Source organism: Octopus bimaculoides, chromosome 6 (genome assembly GCF_046866305.1).
Source record: "Octopus bimaculoides isolate indiv1 chromosome 6, ASM4686630v1, whole genome shotgun sequence".
Taxonomy (NCBI): Eukaryota; Metazoa; Mollusca; class Cephalopoda; order Octopoda; family Octopodidae; genus Octopus; species Octopus bimaculoides.
Window position 1 is genome coordinate 63,607,640 of NC_142933.1, and position 21,349 is coordinate 63,628,988.

Here is a 21,349-nt window from a genome sequence, read left to right on the forward strand (position 1 = left end):
TTTTAATTAAAGGCATGTCAGCTTCGAATAGTTCTTGAATCTTGTGATTATCATTCTTTACCAAGCAGAGAGGTTTTAATTACCATTTGGTAATTATGATACATTCTCTAGAGGCTGAGATAATTTTAATAACATTAAGATGGTTAACACCTGGAAAGCAAAAATCTGGATGGTGAAATAATTTCTGAAGGAGAACAGTTGAAGTTGAACTGAGAGATAGGCACAAACAAGACTCTAAACACCAATCTGAATGAAGTTGAATTATCGAAGTTTAATTTCCCGATTGGGTAGAAGAAGATTAAATAAAATTATAATATCTCTTCTTCAAAATATTTTCCTATGTTCCAATTTTACAAATTGCAACAATAAAGGCGGTGAGCTGGCAGAATCGTTATCGTGCCGAGCAAAATGCTTAGCGGCATTTCGTCCGTCTTTACGTTCTAAGTTCAAATTCTGCCGAGGTCGACTTTGCCTTTCATCCTTGCGGGGTCGATAAAATAAGTACAAGTTGTGCACTGGGGTCAAAGTAATTGACTACCCCTTCCCGCAGAATTTGAGGCCTTGTGTCTATAGTAGAAAGGAATATTATTGCAACAATAGATAAATAAATGAATAAATAAATTGAAAAATAATAATTATTCATGAGTAGTACCTAAATGTAATGTGCGCCTGAGGAGTGAGTGACGAATCTAAAGAAATTCAAGAAAAGCTAAGCCATCCTCCTACTACAACAAAATAAAAGAGATTATAAATCGAAGTACGAAATTCCTGTTTGCACACAAAGATTTTCCGGAAACTATATTGAAGAAAATTATTCGTTGTTTTTGCCTAGTACCAGATTAGAACTGATTGAAGACAAGACGATTTCATGACTAGAAAGTGTTTGATCATAGTTGTTTGTGATCAAAGTTATTTCCTCTGTCCTTTTTTATGCAGACAGAGCATATCGAGGACGTTTCTAGAACCACTTCTTTTTGAGAAGTATGTGCTTCTCAAGGAATTTTCATGGAAGAATACAAAATGGGGTTTCCTGTTGCCTTCGTTCGACTGTTCATTTCAGTAGATACCATCATGTTATCTGTGACTATTTCTAAAAATGGGAGAAGATAAAATAAAAAACAATTTGATTTCTGTACTTAAATGGTATTTTATTCTTAGGCCACAAAATAGTGAAAATTAAAGATGATTTTACTAGGATTTGAACGCAAAGCTGAAATAGATACTGCAAATTACATTACTAACGCTCTAATAACCCTACTAATTCGGCGCCTTGCAACTGGAATAGAACTAACCAATATATATTTCGCTTTTTAAACAGAAGGGTTTAATTTGAGAGAGATTTGACATCTGTTTCTAGAAACCTCAAACTCTTATCCTGCCTAAAATTCTCAGACGCTTTACCGTTCCTAGCAATCTATTGCTCTTTGTTATAGAAATATTATCCATTTCCATTAGTTTAAGAAAGTTGCTTACTTAAATATATTCCATGTTACCCAAATTGTGACACCGGATTTAATTACTCTCCCCAACCACCAAAAGAATGTTTCTCTGCGGCTGTTTTGTTGATATAAAATTTAAAATAAATATATACACTAACAAACAAAACAAAGCTATTGTAATTTTTGTTCTTATTGATAACTTACATTTAAAAAATTTTCTGTTTTTGACAATGTCGTTTATTGTTATTACTTTTTAACTGTTGCAATACAGTTAAGAGATGGTGGAAATATATCCGGTTCAACAAACTGTACCAAATTGCAATTTTGCAAAACAGCAGTATTAAATGCTTTTCTGTAAATCGGTTCGAGGCCTTAGCTTTTAAATATGTTTTAGTGAGAGCATAAACCGCGTACGGCTATAACACTTTTGCAGGGTCTTCAAGATTCGGAGATCATTACTATAGGGTTGCTGTGATTTAAAGTCATGCACCAAGGCATAGAGTTTATTGAAACCGGAGACCTGGTCTAAATACTTGGAAAAGAATGAATTCCGCTAAAGGTATCCAGTGGCTAGATGATATTTAATCGGGCGACGGATTAAGCCGCCCAAGAATTGATATTATCCCTCCGGAAGGGATTCTATGCAATTAACATCAACACGATTTAAATCACAAGCTGGGGAGAACTCGAGGTTATGCCAAAAGAAATGTGTTCAAAATGCAGCACAGTGAGATCGAACCCGAGATGCGAAACGAACTTTTCATTTCCACGACAAAATGAAGTTACTTTGTCTTCTCTTTTCATGGCAAAACTATATCACTTTAAAGACAAACATTTTCACTTCAAGTCTTTAAGTGATCCACACTGTTGCTAATCTTACGTTAATGTGTGTGTGTGTGTGTGTGTGTGTGTGCATGTGTGTTAGCATGTGTATGTGTGTGTGTGTGTATGTTTTGTGCGAATGTGTGTATGCGTGCACGTGGGAGTGCGTTTGAATGCAGATGTGTGTGTGATATGTATGTGTGCATGGCGCACAGGCACAACAGAAGTGCATGTCAGCGCGTAGGAGTGCGTGTGTGCATGTGTAAGCGTATGTACGCGTGCACACGCGTTTTGTGCGTATACATGCGGGTGTGCGTTTACATGTGTGTGTGTGTGTGTGCATGACGCCTAAACCGTTTCCGTATGCGACTCTGTATTAGTAACATGTACCATGCTTTCGATAATTGTTTTAGATGCCTCTGTAGCTCTGATCAAGCATAGACAGCTTCCTAGCCTCGATCCAGTGGCACAACCACAATGTGACAGAGAAGAGAGAGGGAGAGAGAGGGAGGGAGGGAGGGAGGGAGGGAGGGGGTGAGGGAGAGAGAGAGAGAGAGAGAGAGAGAGAGAGGGAGAAAGCAAAAAAATATGTATCAGCATCCAGCTGGTACGCATTAAAGCTGAGTAAACTGTAGAAACGTTAAATGAAGAAACTTGTTCAATGACGCAGCTTGATGTACGACTTAAGAACTGAACCCACAGATTTATGATCCGGAACTGAATACTCCTTTGTCACTAAGCCACGTGCTTTTGAAAATGTTTCAATAACTCTAAGGTTTAGCTTAAATGTTTTTTACGCAATTGTTTTCTATGCATTTATTTCCGTAATCCTCTTCTGCACCACAATTCCTCATTGCGATGTCTTTGCAGGAGAGACAAACTTTATCTAATTACTCCATTTATTAATCAACCATACCTTTATTAATATATAATTGCTCGGGAGTAAGACAGCTGAATAACTAGAAATATTAAACAAAATACTTTGTGTATATTTGATCCAGTACTTTACATTCTAAATTGAAATCCTGCCGAGATCCATCTTATCATTCAGCTTTCTGGGGCGAATAAAATAGGGTCTGTCTAAAGAGATAAATTGGCAGAATTGGCTGTAGTTGCTTTGACTCTTTGCGTTTTGAACACGCTTGCGATGACACTGGTTACCTTTCATCTCAAAGGAGTGCATCGTTAGCGTGAAGAGAGATGATTTAGATGGACAAGTACTAGTTTTCCACATAAACCTTTAAATCATGTCCATACGGTTTCCAGGTGCTAATTTTATTCAATCCTGTTCGTCAGAGGCCTTAGAGATTGCTATGGTAAAATTCTAGTAAAATACTGAGATCCTTCTAATCGACAATACCGCCACCTTGTGTCAGTGCTGGAAATCAATATATCAGTACTTTTATTGCAAGCACTGTAAAGAAAGTGAAGCGAAACAGCTTCCACTTGAGATTCACACATCTTTATGTTTTCACCTCATTTATACTACAGATTATCCTGGAAAGGTTTCGCGTTCCGCATTCTTCTTTTCTTCCATAATCATATAAGGTGCAGTGAAAAAAGGAGAAGAATGCGTTTTAAAGTCTTGGGTTGTATATTTATGTGTTCCTTAAATCGAATCGGAAATCCTGGTTTGAGTTATTGCTCTTCAATAGAGTCACTAATGCTTGCCAGAAAGGTAGGCGCCACACAACTCTGGAGCTTTTTGTGTCTTGCCAAAAACTATATGCTGTTGTTATTGTTGTTATTATTTAACCCAGATCAACCCTCTATTCACTGCAAATATTCTACAGAACATATATTATCAGAACCTAAGTCTGAGGACTACCTAGTGTCCTACAATCTTTGATGACATCGCGGAATTGTCGGACCGTCATTAATCACTAATGTCACATCCCAAACCTACTGTAAAGTACCTAGTCTACAACACCAGTCCGTAACGCTTGGCATGAGGCCCTTACTGGGTGCAGTCAGCATGAACAAGCTGAGCCCAGATCTTATATCGAGCAGAGTCGTTACTCTCTGGAGAAACTTAAACAAAACCCGAGACCGAAATACACAAAAGTATGGAGTTTGAGCCTCATCATAAGTAACAAATATTGCCGCGTTTTCTTTTCTTTTTAACTGACCTGCTTCAATATCTTTTCAGATGCTCATGGACATTTTTGCCCAAAGGACTGGATCTACAGACCAGATAGCAACTCCTGTTATTTGATTACTACTATGGTACGTCGTCCATGGCTGGAAGCACAGCTGGCATGTGAAGCAAACGAAGGATATTTACTAAAGATTGATGATGAAGATGAACGAGTAAGTAACATATATGCATATTTGCATGAACACTAGTTTCATGATGACGACGGTGAGGTGGCAGAGTTGTTAGTGTGCTGAATAAAAAGGATACTTTGTTATATACAAAATACAAAAATTCGTGGATCGCCACGACGTATAAAAAAATTAATGGCTCCTTATTGGTTGAATTTTTTTTATAAATCATTCTTTAAAGGTTCGTAAGATTTTTATAAATTTCTCTAAAAAAGTTATGACAATTTTCGTATTTGGCATTGAATATTCCAATCTGTGAGGAAATTTTCAATAAATTCTGACAAAAAGATCAAACTTAAAAAAAAAAAGACTATTCTACGTTCTGGTTTAAATATCATGAAGATGAACTTTGCTTTTATCTTCCGAAACAAATAACACGTGACTTCTTAGGACGCTAGAGATCGGGATGAGACGACTGAGCGCAGTTGTTTGGACGCTGGCGATATGGCACGGCTGACTGGACATTCAGCCTGTTTTAGTAACAGTACTGTTTGGCACTGAAGGCAAACACACACGCGCTCACACACACACACATCTACGCAGCGGAGGAATATACGCATACGGACAGAGTCTGAGAGACAGAGAGAGGAGGAAAAAGAAGGAGAGAGGGGGGAGAGAAACATCAAAACGAGATAAACATTACATTAGCTATCAAATAAGTCGGGGGCCAATCAGCGACGCCAGATAGGTAGGGCCAAACCGGCAGCGACGAAATGCCTCATACACCTACAGATATATCAATAGGTTGACTCAAAACAGGGATATCAGAGAAGTATTGTTTTCCAAAGTATATTAAGGGCTTTAAATGAAGTGAGTTAGTTGCAGTTGGAAACTGAAATCAATTCGTGTTCTATGAATACGAAAACCTAAAGAAGAAAGAAGTGTTATGATAACGATGGTGCTGAATAGAATGAATGACGATGCTAGTGTTGTTACTAGTGGTGATACGATCATATATTTATATAGAAACTTCAATAAATAAGGAATTTTTTTTCTTTTTTTTATCTACAGGAAAAGCGTAATGAAATGTTTAACATTTAAAAAATAAAAAAAAATAAAGAATATTTTAGTAAACAACATATTATAGAACCTTTTTCTCTCTAAATACATGCATATTTTCACACACACTTGTGATATATGTATATATTATAGTATATGCATTACAGTATATTACATATATATCATATATTATTTATATATTGTAAATAATATATATATCTGTATTATATTTGTTATATATATTATATATATAGACACTCACACACATACATATGTGTATGTGTGTACATGCGCGCGCGCATGTGTGTGCGTGTGTGTGCAGCATGCAGACATTGATTTTCAAAACAAAAGCACAACTGAATTAGATTTCAAATTTTCAAGCCAAAACACAAACCAAGAGAGAGAGGGGAAGAAGAGAGAGAAAGATGGGAAGAGGAGAGAGAAAGATGGGAAGAGGAGAGAGAGAGAGGGGGAGTGAGAGGAGAAAGTGTGGGAGACACGAGGAAGAGGAAAAATAGAGAGGAAGAACCAGGGAGAATATTTCACTTAGATATATTAAAGCTTTGCTTTTCTGTTTATAATTATTAATGTTGCTTTTTTCTCTTCACACTTTTTGTCAGTTTTAAAATCGTGTGCGTGTGCATGTACACATATACCTCTATACATATAGAGACACACATACACACACACATAACATATATGTATGTGTATATATATATATATATATATATATATATATATATATATATATATATATACATATATATACATACATAATCTAATTTATTTTGGTAGAAACAGTGTTGATTTTTAGATATGGGTTTGCAGAAGAACGTAACTTTATATATTTATAATTTATATATGTATATATATGTATATATATATATATATATATATATATATATATATATATATATATATTCTACTGAAACTGGAAACGATAGTTTTCGAGACAAATAGACTCACCGAATTTTGAATAATACAAGTGTTTTTACTTGTTTTATTTTAAATATTTTGCTTTGTTTTGCTTTAGCATAGTTATATATGATGCCAGAGGCAAATATTTAGGCTTACATATAAATCTCCTCTCTCTTTCTCTTCCTTTCTCTGAGATGTGTGTTCGTGTGTCCGTATGCGAATGTGCGTAGGCTTTTGCATTTTTCTGTTCAAATGTGTCATATATTTGTGTGCGCGCGCGCATGTGTGTGTATATGTGCATGTGTGTGTGTGTGTGTGTGTGTGTGCGTGTGTGTGTGTGTGTGTGATAATGGAGTTCACATAAATATATCTATATATGAAACCGAAATATTGGTTTCAAATTTTGGCACACGACCACCAATTTTGGAGGAGGGGTAAATCGATTACCTCGACCCCAGTACTCAAGTGATGCTTATTTTATTGGCCCCGAAAGAATAAATGGCAAAGTCAACCTCGGCAGAATTTGAATTCTGATGTCCAAGACGAACGAAAAATCGCTAAGCATTTTGCTCATTTTGCTAACGACTCTGTCAGCTTACCGTCTTACTATGTAACCGAAATATTGGTTTCAAATGTTGTCATCAGACCAGCAAGTTTTGGAGATGGGGTAAGTCGATTACATCGAATCCAGTGCTCAAAAGGTATTTATTTTCTCAACATCGAAAGCACAAAAGGCAAAGTCGACCTTGACAGAATTTGAGCTCAAAACATGAAGACAAACGGCAGAATCGTAAGCATTTTACACGGCGTGCTTAAGATCCTGCCAACTCACCGCCTTACTGTGTAACTGCAGTGTTGCTTGCAGTCATACTTTCCGTAAAGCATACTTTGCAACACCTCTTACACCAGCAACCACTATGAAGTAATGAATTAAACTAACGCATCCTGCTTCTTACACCAACCACCTTGCTGAATTAATGAAATAGAGTAGCTTCTAAATGATACCACATCACTAATAATTTCTCAGGAAGAACAAAGTAAAATGACTGAGCATGCGTGTGTGTATGTGAAAGGGAGAGAGAGAGAAAGAAATAGAGAAAGAGAGAAAGAAAGAAAGAGAGAGAGAGAGAGAAAGAAATAGAGAAAGAAAGAAAGAGAGAGAGAAAGAGAAGAGCAGGTAGACAGACAGACTAAGAGAAAGAGAAAGAAAGAAAATTGTTTTTCCCCTGTTGTATCACCGATTAACACTATTTCCGTCTTCAGCATGTAAGTATGTATATGATCACTCGACCTGTTGGAAATAGTAACAAAATCTATCACAATTCATATACTACAGCCTTTGATGAAGAATATGTTGGACAATGCTATACAAAAAGACGAATGGTCATGAATCGAAGACCTTTCGTTATGGGTATGTTCGATCAGAGCAGAGCTAGTAATAAGCAAATGCAACCAACTTAAATCCAATAAATGCGATGGGGGCCTTTGGAGGCTCGTTCACCCAGCGAGAAATAGCAACCGAACTTCCCTCAGATCGCGCCCTATTGATTTAAATTATGGAAAAATATATTGAAATAGTAGTTTTATAGAAGCAATAAGACAAAAAAGACAAATCTATGCACATATGGTTTATGAAACATAATTTATCCTATATCATTAAATGGCTGGAGAATTTATTGATTTTGAAATATCAAAACAAAATATCAAATAAGCTCGTAGAATTAGCCTTCTCTTCATGCAGTCATAGGCATTGGTATCTACTTAAAAACTTTAATGACATATCAATAGGCGTAACAAGAAATTCCAATTGAACAAACCTCATTTTCATTTTAATTCTTTATTTTCTCTTTATATAGTATTTTGCACAAAGATAGTAATAATAAATATGACCTCATTTTTATGATAAATTTATAAGTACCTACATAAAATCATCAGGGGTATACCAATAGACAGAAGAGGAAATCCCAATTGAATACACATTTCCTTTTCCTTTTTGTTTTATTTTCTCTACAATTAGTACTATACGTTTTATAAGTAATGAAGTTGTTTCATACCATAAGGTCAGAGCATTGCCTCATTATTGCAAATTGGCTGCGAACGCAAACTCTTCCAGCAATTCCACCTGCACCTTCCTGTCATACTAGCTAGCTCAATAGAGTGCTGCTCTGCTGTTCGTAAGCACTTGATCACCTAGCTGTTTCTGTTCAAATAGATATGCCCAAGCTACTGAGAATCAATAATGAGCTACTGAGAATCAATAATGAGGTCTATACAATTGAATAAATGCACTTAATAATCCCTTGCTCAATCGGTCTCACAATGATAAGTACCAACCTTGTTCCCCACCAAAAATTATTAGGGAAATGTTTTGATTCCATCCCCTTATTTATGAAAAGATAAATAAATGACGAAAGGAACGTTTCATATTCAAACTCGGAATTATGATACCGACAGTCTTAAATGAACGTCTTTTTCTCCTACTCTTTACCACCTCTCTTTTTAGTGATCCCATTTTTATATTTCAGCAATTTAATTTTTCCTCCATTTCAGGCTCATTCGCTTCTTATGCTTTTTTTTCTTCTCTTTCTTACTCTCACATCCTTTCTGCATATGCATGCAAGCTCGCGTTTCATTGCGTCCTCCATCATCGAGAATATATTCTCTTATGCCTAAAACGCAGCCGACCTACAAACTAACAACACACACACTTTGCTTATGTGTGTCCGATTTTGTTTATATACTTCGAGTTACTTCTAATTCATATTTGAATTTTTTTCTGTGGCGTGAAACGTTGCGACATGCCAGGGGATGGTTTTAAACCATTTAGCATATATTCATAGCTGGCGATATAGCTTGCAGCAAGCTTGATCGGTACGTGGCATTAAAAAGTCATAACAATGACGAAATATCGATGTCCGTTGCACCGAAAAGGGACCTGATGTAAATTGTCTCGCTTGTCTTTGATTTGCTTTCAGGTATTTTCAATAAGCGCATTGAGGATATATTCTCTAACGACTAAAACGCAGCCGACCCACGAACTAACAACACTCACTTTGTGTACGTGTGTCTGATTTTGAATATATATATATATATATATATATATATATATATATGTGTGTGTGTGTGTGTGTGTGTGTGTGTGTGTGTGTGTGTGTGTGTGTGTGTGTGTGTGTGTGTATGTATATATATATATATAGATAGATAGATATAAGCACGTATATATGCATACATCTATATCTATCTATATATACATACATATATATACATATATATATATACATATATATATACATATATACATATATATACATATATATATATATATACATATATATATATATATACATATGTATAAATATATACATATACATATATATATATATATATATATATATATATACATATATATACATATACATATACATACACACACACATGTATATATATATATATATATATATATATATATATATATATATATATATATATATGTATATATGTATGTATGTATGTATGTATGTATGTATGTATGTGTGTGTATATATATATAATTCGTAAAAAAAATATCTAATCCTGTCAGGTAAATATTTTGGAGCTAAGTTAAGGAGGAAGATTTTGAAACTTTAATGAGGTAGTTGTCTTCTTAAAGAAAATAAATATTTTACAAACAGATAGTCCAAAAGCTTTAAGGTTCCATTGGTTAGTTTGTCTCATTAAATTGCTTACACGTGATGTATTAAAAATTCATGGAAACGGAAATGTGGGTTATTTTGGTGAAACCAAACCTTTTGAAAATAAATCATTTGGCTCTGGTTTTGGTTTCATTGAGTGGTGTTTCATGCTAGTATCTTCTATGATAGGCCACAACATGACCTTAGTGTTGTGAATGAAATTTATTAGACGGAAATTGCAGAAGTCCTGAGAAGACGAACATGTGCGGAAACATGCAGCTACATAAATAATACACACATGCACGCGCGAACACTTAACACACACACACACACACACACACACACACACACACACACACACACACCTACATACTAACACATAGTGATATATTTACGTATATATATGTATGGATGGATGGATTTATATCGGTGTAGGACAAAAATCGGTTTGTTGAGCTAACATCCTTTTTGGTGTCCGTTGTCACTTATTGATCCCATTATATCTAGATCAACTTTTCCTCTTGTTGATAAAATAAATACCAGGCGAAGTATTGGGGTTGATATGAGTAAATGAAAACCCTTAAAGAACAAATTAAATTAACAACGCGGTTTCAAATGGCATTTGATTTGTTGTCTAGCCTTTTGTGAATCTTGTTCGAATAGCTTTCATGGAACAGACATGCGATGAATGACATGCCAACCTCAAATATCTTTTTTTTTTTTATTTCTGACATCTAGGGCTTGGTTTGAGGGGAGATATAGCTGCTATTTCTAGGTGAAGCCAATTAACTTCACTTCATAACAACCTTTTAGAAAAGACGTGACGTCACATCTTGAGTATTTTGTTTTTTACTTCCTGAAAACTCCATTGTTGTTGTTTTCATTGTTGTTATTGTTTAGTACCAGGTAAAGCCTAAACAATAGAACGTATGATCAAAAACATTCCAGTCATGAACACACCGTAATTTAAAGCATATCTATAATTATCTTTTATGATGTGCTCTTCCATTTTTAGGACAGTGGTAGCTATTTCAAGCAAGCTGAGCGACCGCTTAGAGGCTTCCTCGTTAGCACGTTTACTAATATTATTACTTGAGCAAGCAATCGAATAAAACTGTATATTCACATTTATCTAGATAGAAATAACAATCATATCTCCCTCGAATCACACCGTACTCTCTTAGAAAAATATGCATTCAATAGCGTGATCCTCAACAGTGGAGTGGAATTGGATTGCTACGGCTAGAATGCCTATGATCATTAGTCTGCTTGATCAGGTTTGACCTGGAGCTAAACAAAAACAGCACTAAAAAATTGAAATTCTTCCAATTTGATGTTTTACCTATAATATAATGTTTCTGTAATTATGATTGTGAGAAGTGATTAGAACAGAGGATAAAATCTTTCATGGTATATTGTGAAGGATAGACAGAGTACAATACCTAGCAAATGCTGGGCTCAAATGAGTCAATTATAAAATCCAACAGAGTTTGTACATAATTGTATGTTTAATTGTTTTGTGTTCCCAGATCATTTCTCATCGAACAGACCTATAATGAAAGGCAATGTAGTCGAGACCATCACATTTTTCTTACTTTCAAAACGGTGTGTTGTAATTTGAGGGAGATTTGACTGTTATTTCAAGCTTTTTTTTAGAACACACAAACACATGCATACATTCACTCATACATACATACATACATACATACATACAAATCTGTAAAACTTTCCAGTTTAATCGTTTAAGTATATATGAGCATGTCTAGGCATGCAACTATATGCATGAGAATACATACAAATCCGCACATATACATACATGCATACATACATACATGCATACATACATACATACATACATACATACATACATACATACGTACGTACGTACGTACAAACAAGCATGGCCAGTTGATGTTGTTGAAACCGGCTCTTTCTCTATTGGCAAGAAAACTTGAACTAAAACTGAATAGTGACATACATACATACATACGTATGTACATACATACATACATACATACATACATACATAATACAATGATCGCTTCATTGCCATCAAACGCAAATAAATAAATAAATAAATAAATAAATAAAATAAAGATGAAGGATCTTATTCTTTGATATTCGAAGTTTCTTTTTTTGCGTTTGGGGTGAAACTACTTTCTTGTACCGTTACAATTATTAGAATATTCAAGAAGAGAGAGAAAAAAAGAAGAAAGAAAACGAGAAGAGAAATAAAAAATGGTTTTAAAAACTACTGGAAGTACGAGTTCGCAGAAATTGGTAATTAGAGGTAGAAAAAAGGCATAAATAAGAGGAAATATCACCCTATATCATGTATCTGCTTCAGAAATTACGAAAGATAACTAACAACTGTAATTGTAGCACATGTAGTGAAAAATAAGTTAACGATAGAAGATTTGAGTTGCCATGTTTGTAGTAATTGATAGCACAATAAATGTATTTGAACACGTCCGTTTTAATATATATTCTAATAGAGTTGTATGTTACAGTCACACACGCGCACGCACACACACACACACACACACACACACACACACATAAGTGCATAGCAGTTAGTTAACTGGTTCTCAGGAACTAAGGTAAAAACAAATTGACGACAGTAGTTAATTGGATAAAATTGATGAGAGATTTGAGGAACTGAAAAAAAAAGGAAGAAAAGATAGGAAGAATTGTAGAAGGGAACATAACTGAAAAAAAAAACGGGACAGAGAAGTAGAAGGATAATATGATTTAGGAACTTGAGGATGAAGGATCCTAAGACAAGGATAAGAAAAGTATGACATAGACATAGTCTTGTCAATATATGAAAGAATAAGTGGTTATTTATGTTTTACAGAAAATTATGTAATTCATGGCGTTAGATTAGATGAGATACAGAAGAGGGAAAGGTCATACCATGATCACTTCCGTGTCTGGTTTAAGGAGAGGAAGGGGAAAGAAAAAGGAGATTTTGAGTGCAGGAAAGAGCCTCAACAAAGCAAAGGATCACATTGAATGAAAAAAAATGTAATTTATTTTGCACATGACCTGACAAATAAATAATGAGAAAAACAACAAGATATGTGGTAAGAATCCGAACGAAGAAGAGCTGGTGAATTTTGAAGGAGCCTCCTTTTGAAAACAAATATATCGTGAAAGAGACGTTAGAGAATAATAGCGGTGCAAGTAAGCTACTACAGAATATTATGGAAAACGATTTAACATATAATAGATATAGTTCGCCAAGTAACTATAAACAGCGTACTGAATCAAGGAAGTTCAAGTGTTTGTTACTGAATGCGATAAGCAGTGTAAATATAATTCCAGAGTTAAATTTTGGCACAAGGCCAGCAATTTCGGGGGAGGAAGTAAATTGAACGCAGAACATAAGATGGACGAAATGCCGCAAAGCATTTTGCCCGGCGTGGTAAGGGTTCTGCCAGCTCGTTGTCCCATCCAGATATTATAATATTAACAGAAGCTTAAACGAGGGCATAGATTAATCAGTAGCTGGGAGATTAACTTAAATAAATATATTACATTTAGAAATGATAGGTCATACAAACAAGTGGAAAATGTTATTTCAACTAACTTTGTAGTGAACCAATAATAGAAAAATTTTGGTGAAAGTCACGACAAAGGAACATAGTATTAACAGTTGAACTGTATTATAACAGACCTACATCTAGTGAAGTGAGTAAAGCGAGAATAAATGGAATTATTATAGAAGATCGTAATAGATTTACAGATATATGAGATGATTTTAATATAGTTCTATCGACTAGAACATTTTCAATTCAAACAACATAGCGCAAAAGTGTTTTAGATGTAGTATTGGATTGCTTTGCAATATGGTACATAAATGAACTTACTAAAGGGTAAGTATACTTGATTTATTTCTGAGTAAAGAACGTTTGATCATAGAAAATTTGAAAGTAAATCTTCCCTTTGTAGCTCCGATCATAATGCGATTCAATTCGATATTCTTATTGAAATTTTGAGGAAAAAATTGGAAGGTGGAATATTACGGTTATTGAAATGGAAATAAAAAAACATGGAATTTATACAGACAAAATAAGATTTTAAGAGATAAAAGTGCTACTGAAAAGTGGGTGACGTTTATATAAGTGATGCAGGAAGGGATTAAAAGTTTCTTCCTATGAAAGAAAGGAAGTTGGACACAAGAAACCTATGCAATTTCGCAGGAATGCTTACGGTGCCAGTAAGATAAACTTTAATGATTGAAACACTACCAGTAAACAAAAAATTATCAAGACTCTACGGTTTAGGCAGAGTAACCAAAATTACATGATAGGAGAAAAGAAAACAGGAATGAGAGATCGCAAATGTTGCAAAAACATGAAGAATGATCCTATTTTAGAAATACACACAATTAAATCCATAGATATCTTTGTCTTCCTATTTATCAAAGTGGAACCGATTCTGAGAGAGAGAGAGAGAGAGAGAGAAAGAGAGAGGGAGAGAGAGAGGAGAGAGAGAGAGAGAGAGAGAGAAAGAGAGAGAGAGAGAGAGAGAGAGAGAGAGAGAGAGAGAGAGAGAGAAAGAGAGAGAGAGAGAGAATCGATTCTAGTACTTGACAGGTACTTTGTCATCCTCTGAAGAAGTTAAACGCAAAGAGCCGGAACAATTATCACAAGTTATTTGCCCGATGCTCTAATGATCTTACCAAACGACTGTCTTTACCTGAGTGGAGGGTTGACAATAACAAAACAATTATATGTAAAGAATAAAAAGTTTAGGAAGGTATAACAATGCAATATAGAACAAAAAATGGACTGTATACCTGTTGTAACTTGGTAAACTGTAGTCCGATGATATTTCGGAATTAGAATTCCTTCTTCAGATCTTAATTTGCTGGAGTCTCTGCTATAAACTGTTTTCCAACGGTTTTTCTTTTTTCTGAAGCGTCTAATTAAAGTATAATCACCTTTATTGTTCCTTTTTAAACTTATTTTTAACCTTTCTTTTATTTGTAGAACTGGATTTTAACACAGATTGGCAAAGTTCAGTCAACCGATACTCTACGAACGAGTGAGTGGTGGCTTGGTCTAAATGACCGCAAGAAGGAACTGAAATGGGTATGGACAGATGGTTCTGCTATTGCTGAAAAAGCAATGTAAGTTAATGTTTCATACAAATATCTTCAATATATGACAGATAAAATAGCTATTCTCTTTTTTACTTAATCCCTATTTTCGTTCAAGAACTTTTCCAGATGCATGACTGTGTGGTTAAGAAGCTCACTTTGAAACTGCATGGTTTCAGGTTCAATCCCACTGGGTTTTCTAATATACATCACAATGGCTCAAATATCTCTCACAAGATGACACTGATATTGTAGGCTTTTTGCGCAAGTGTCACTGCTCATGTGACGCTGAAAAATAACTTGGTGAGGAAATACTGCTACACACAAATGGTCAGCTGATTTTGTGTGAGCAGAGAAGTAGAGAAAGAAGTGTCTCTCCTTATAAGTGTGTCTGTCACTAGAGCGAACACAAATGAACGAGAAACTCCAAGTAATTTATTATCAAAATAATATTCTTCAATAAAATTGATACATCAAAATGTAAATGAACAAACTGAAACGAAATTAAGGAGTAAAGAAAGAAAATTATTGAAAATTAACAATATGAATGCAAAAAGTAGAGCAACTATAACAAGACTGAAATATTAGAAAAAGGAGTTACTTAAAAGGAAAAATAAAAGCGAATACAAAGTAACTGAAAAAGAACAGAATAAAAAATTCAATCAAGGAGTAAATGGAGAAGAATAGAATGAAAGAATGGGAGTGTATTTTACTTGATGCAGGTATTGAATTGCGGCCATACTGGGGCATCACCTTGAAAGTCGAGTAAATTGGCCTCAGTATTTATTCTTCTTTTTAAGTCTGGTATTTATTCTACTGGTCTCTTTTGCCGAACCGCTAGGTTACACTGGTGTAAACAAACTAACATCGGTCATCACACACACACACACACACGATATACGTCTGCAATGCTGAAGTAATTAGTATATTTGTTTTTTTACCTTTTAACCTAATAATTTTTATCTTGTGTTCCTCGTTATCTTTATTTTATCACTCACTCTCTCTCTCTCTTTCTCTCTCTCTCTCTCTCCCTCTCTCACTCACTCACACACACACACACACACACACACACACACACACACACACACACACACACACACACACACACACACACACACACACACAGTCCTACAGTCCAATAGTTTTCATAGTCACATTCGTACTAATTTCTTTTAGCTGTCTGAAACAGTTTCAATTAATTTTATTCTGTTCTATTTCAGAGTGTGGAACGACCATGAACCCAATAACTGGGGTGGAGCTGAATGGTGTGCTGAAATCTGGGGGCACGGCCTCAATGATAAATCTTGCTCTATAGTTCAAGCCTATATCTGCGAGAGACCAAAAAGTAAGACAACCTTACACATAAATTTAAGTACAGACGTTCCCAATCTAGAGTGGACGCATTCATATTCAGAATTTCAGCTTGATTCACTAATTTTTTCAAACTCTAATCTATGTTTTCTTAAGACGTTTTATGTTTGTTTGTGTACATATGTTTATGTAAACATGTATACATGCATGTGTGTATGTATATATATATATATATATATATATATATATATATATATATATATATATATAATTATACAATTATATTTATATGTGTGTGTGTGAATAGCCATATATGTATGTAAATGTATATCTACATATACTATTAAAAATACACACGTAGTGTGTATACATGTATGTGTAAGTGTATATGTGTATATTTAACTATTTTTATTTATGAAGCATGCATGTCAGTTAAATTCTTTATTTTTTTGTTTTCATTACCGTATTCGATGGCATACAAGTTCCACCAGCGGGTAAGACCTCCAGCAAATTCAATTTCAGCCGGGGATATTATAAGGAATTCTTACTGTACTTACTTAAAGTTTGATGTTTCTCGAATATGTAGCAAGTAGTGTAGCAAAGGAAAAAAACTTGAACAAGGCATGCGACGAGGGCAACACGGAAAGTCTTTTCAATAAAAAGGATTTCTGATTTAGGCACAAGGCCAGCATTTTTGGTGGAAGAAGGTTAGTCAATTAGATCGACCCTAGTGCGTAACTGGTACATCAAACTCGAAAGAATGAAAGGCAAAGTTAACTGCGGCGGAATTTCAGATCAGAACATAAAAATGGACGAGAGATTCCGTTAGGCATTTTGCCTAGCGTAACGATTCCGCCAGCTCACCGCCTTTATAATACTACTATTATTACCATTACAACTAATAATAATGGTCTCAAATTTTCACACAAGGTCAGCAAGTTCGGGTGATGGGGTAAGTTGATTACATTGACCCCAGTGCTTTTTGATACTTATTTCATCAACCCCGAAAGGATGAAAGGTAAAGTTGACTTCGGCAGAATTCGAACTTAGAACGTAAAGAGGACGAAATGCCGCTAAGCTTTTTGTCCGGCATGCTAACAATTCTGCCAGCTCGCCACCGTAATACCAATACCACTACTACTACTAGTAGTAGTAACAACAACAACAACAACAACAATAACAGCAGCAATAATAATAATAATAATAATAATAATAATAATAATAATAATAATAATAATAATAATAATAATAGTCAAGACGAAGAGTGCGATTTTAGATGTTTTATTTTTTGAACAATATTTCGACAGAATGTCTGTCTTTCTCAAGTTCAAACCAAAAGGTGATTGAAAATTCAAAATTTCAGAAACCAAACGTAAACTATGAACGTGAGTAACCAGCGTCCATACGTTGATAGAATGACATCATCGGCTTTTGTCAGTTTCTTAATAAGCAGAAAGAAAGAAAGAAAATGGAAGACGACAGAAAAAGAAAAGAAAAAGAGAGAAAGAAGAATATTCAATCAAACTGTTTTGTATAAATTTGATGATATTCTCCTGTCATCTTATTCATTCCTCCAGGGCGTGATGTCAATAACCCGCAAACATATTTCTCCTCATACATTCTGAGAAGTGAAAGTGGGGTACATTCAGGATATTTTTTGAGAATGTGCACTTTCAAATCTTCTTCAAAATTGCAGCCGCTTGAAACGAAATGTTCAGCAAGTTCTGTTGAACTACTGTTCTTGTGCCTGACGTCGAATCTGTGCCCATTAAACCTTTTGTTTAATTGTTCCGTTGTACAACCAACATAAATCAAGTTATATTTCGTGCATTCTGCACCGTACACTAAATGGGAATCTTTGCAGGTTCCCCCTTCTGTATAAATCATAACATTTCTATTATGATTTTTGATGGTATTCACTTCACTCATGTTGTTGCACAATGAACAGGGCTTACCTCTCTTGCGGCTGTTCTTTAAGGTACAGCGTGTAGATACTCCAATATTCGTTTTCTTGGAGTCAGATATAGAGGTCAATAATTCTTTTATGTTCTTATTCCGTCGAAAGGCTACAATGGGCGGCTGAGGAAATGTTTGTTTGAAACTGGGATATTTTTTCACCACATGTTGGTAACTTTCATGCAACACTTTTGAAATGCCAGCGAAACGTCGGTGCCAGTTAATCACTAAAGGAATTCTGTAATCTGTTGTATTTTGTTTGCTAAGATTAGGCGTGTAGGTTTGACTATCTTTGCTAATCTTAACTATTTCACTTGCTATTTCCTTTAAACGTGATTCACTGTAACCTCGTTTAACATAATGACATACAAAAGCATTTGCATGTTTCCAGTAATCCCCTATGTCAGTGCAAATCCGTTTTATCCTCAAAAATTGGGATTTCGGATTTGACCGAATAAGATGATGTAGATGATCGGAGCGGCGGTGGAGATATATGTGGGATGACGTTGGCTTGCAAAATAACTCTGTCATTATTCTGCCTCCAGAAAAATTGACTTTTGTGTCCAAAAATTCAACGCTAGTTTTTGAAAAACTAGACGTAAATTTTATATTGGACTTAAAGCCATAGTTTCTAGCAAAACAATCACAGAAATGCAAGAAGTCCATTAAACTATCCTGTGATCCTTCCCAGACAAAAAATACGTCGTCAATGAACCGTAACCAGAGTAAAGGGATTTGAATGACTTCAGTAACTTTGTCTCAAAATTTGTCATAAAGACATCAGCGAAATTAACTGCCATGGGGGTACCCATGGCGCAACCATTCGAATGGTGGTAGAATTATGATTTATACAGAAGGGGGAATCTGCAAAGATTCCCATTTAGTGTACGGTGCAGAATGCACGAAATATAACTTGATTTATGTTGGTTGTACAACGGAACACTTAAACAAAAGGTTTAATGGGCACAGATTCGACGTCAGGCACAAGAACAGTAGTTCAACAGAACTTGCTGAACTTTCTTTTTCTGTCGTCTTCCATTTTCTTTCTTTCTTTCTGCTTATTAAGAAACTGACAAAAGCCGATGATGTCATTCTATCAACGTATGGACGCTGGTTACTCACGTTCATAGTTTACGTTTGGATTCTGAAATTTTGAATTTTCAATCACCTTTTGGTTTGAACTTGAGATAGACACATACACATACACATACATATACATCTACGCCTATAACCAAATAAACAGATACGCATATACATATACATACATGTATACAAACACATACGTAAACACACGCATGCACATACATACATACATACATACATACATACAAATACATATATATAAGAAAAAGAACTCAAATGTTTTCATATATACATACATATATATACATATATATATATATATACACACACACACACACACACACACACACACACACACACACACATATATATATATATATATATATATATATATATATACAAGCACACATACACGCATACATACATATATACACACACATACGTACACACACCCACACAAGTATACATATATACATACATACACACAGACACACACATATATATACATATACATACATACATATACATACACATGTGGACATACACACTCACATATACTTGTATACACAATCATATACACACATGTATATTTACACACACACATACATCTAAATATAGACATATATTTTTTTATAAAAAATACATCTACACAAATACGCTCCCATACTTATTCACAAGTACACTCATATATGAATATGTAAAGAAACCTATGTATAAATAAATACATCTGTGCACAAAAATGTACATACATCCAAAAAATCATACGTAAATGCATATTGATATATTTTAAAAAAATAATATTAATAAGAGTAAAAACAAGGGTGAAAGTAAAAATATAAATGATAATGCGTATATGTACACAAAAAACCAATAGAAACACCTCTAGTTTATACAAAACCCTGAATATGTATACACAGACACACACATACACATTTTCTCTCACAAATACACGCGTATATATAAACACCTATACCGGTATATTCATACGTACATAAATTTTGTATGTTTTGGTTGTTACAAGAGTTTATCAAGATTTAAAATATGCTCTAATTTAGGTTAATAAATTACGAAAGTTTAGATAAATAATTTGAATCGTAAATAATTTTAATCTTCTAACCTTTGAGGGAATTAATAATATGTTTTATTAGAACTATTTGAAGAATTTACTTATTACGGGTTAATATGATAGCGTTTTATAAAAACAGTGACTGTTATTTAAATGCTGAAAATGTATGTTTTTGCCAGTGTTTACATCTGTAAGAATGTTCTATGAAAGTATTTACCAGATTATTCTTTGAAAATAAAATAAAGAGGAGTTCGGTAACACAAAGATGGCAAAATTTTCCACCCTTTTCATATAGCTTAGAAATAGAAAGAATAAGCCAGTCTAGTTTAAATTTAATGTTATTATCTTTAAGATCCCAAAATAGTTTGCTAAGGCTCGTGGTATTACGTTTGCTTCTATCTCTAAAGGATGAAAAATGGTTAGAAATTCTAATGGATAATGGTGTAGAGGAAGATCCTACATAAAAGTGAGTATTTGTAGGAGTACTAACTTGGCATTGGTAGATAGTGTTTCTGAGTTTCGCATTTTCACTTAAAAAACTAATTCTTTTGCTATTAACTTCTGAAATAATGATTTTGTTGTTATGACTATTACTATTATGTATTGTGTTATTATTATTGTTCCCTATATTATTATTATTATTATTATTGTT

General features: G+C 34.4%; 1 protein-coding gene across 1 annotated transcript in view; it reads left to right on the plus strand.

Moving 5' to 3' along the window:
- The window catches only part of LOC106883728 (secretory phospholipase A2 receptor), a 156,623-nt gene that overhangs the window by 97,225 nt on the left and 38,049 nt on the right, over positions 1–21,349 (plus strand). Inside the window, exons 2-4 of the mRNA XM_089353994.1 lie at positions 4,411–4,571; positions 15,172–15,311; positions 16,502–16,626. Coding sequence (XP_089210120.1) covers positions 4,411–4,571; positions 15,172–15,311; positions 16,502–16,626 — 426 coding nt within the window. The remainder of the gene's footprint in view (positions 1–4,410; positions 4,572–15,171; positions 15,312–16,501; positions 16,627–21,349) is intronic.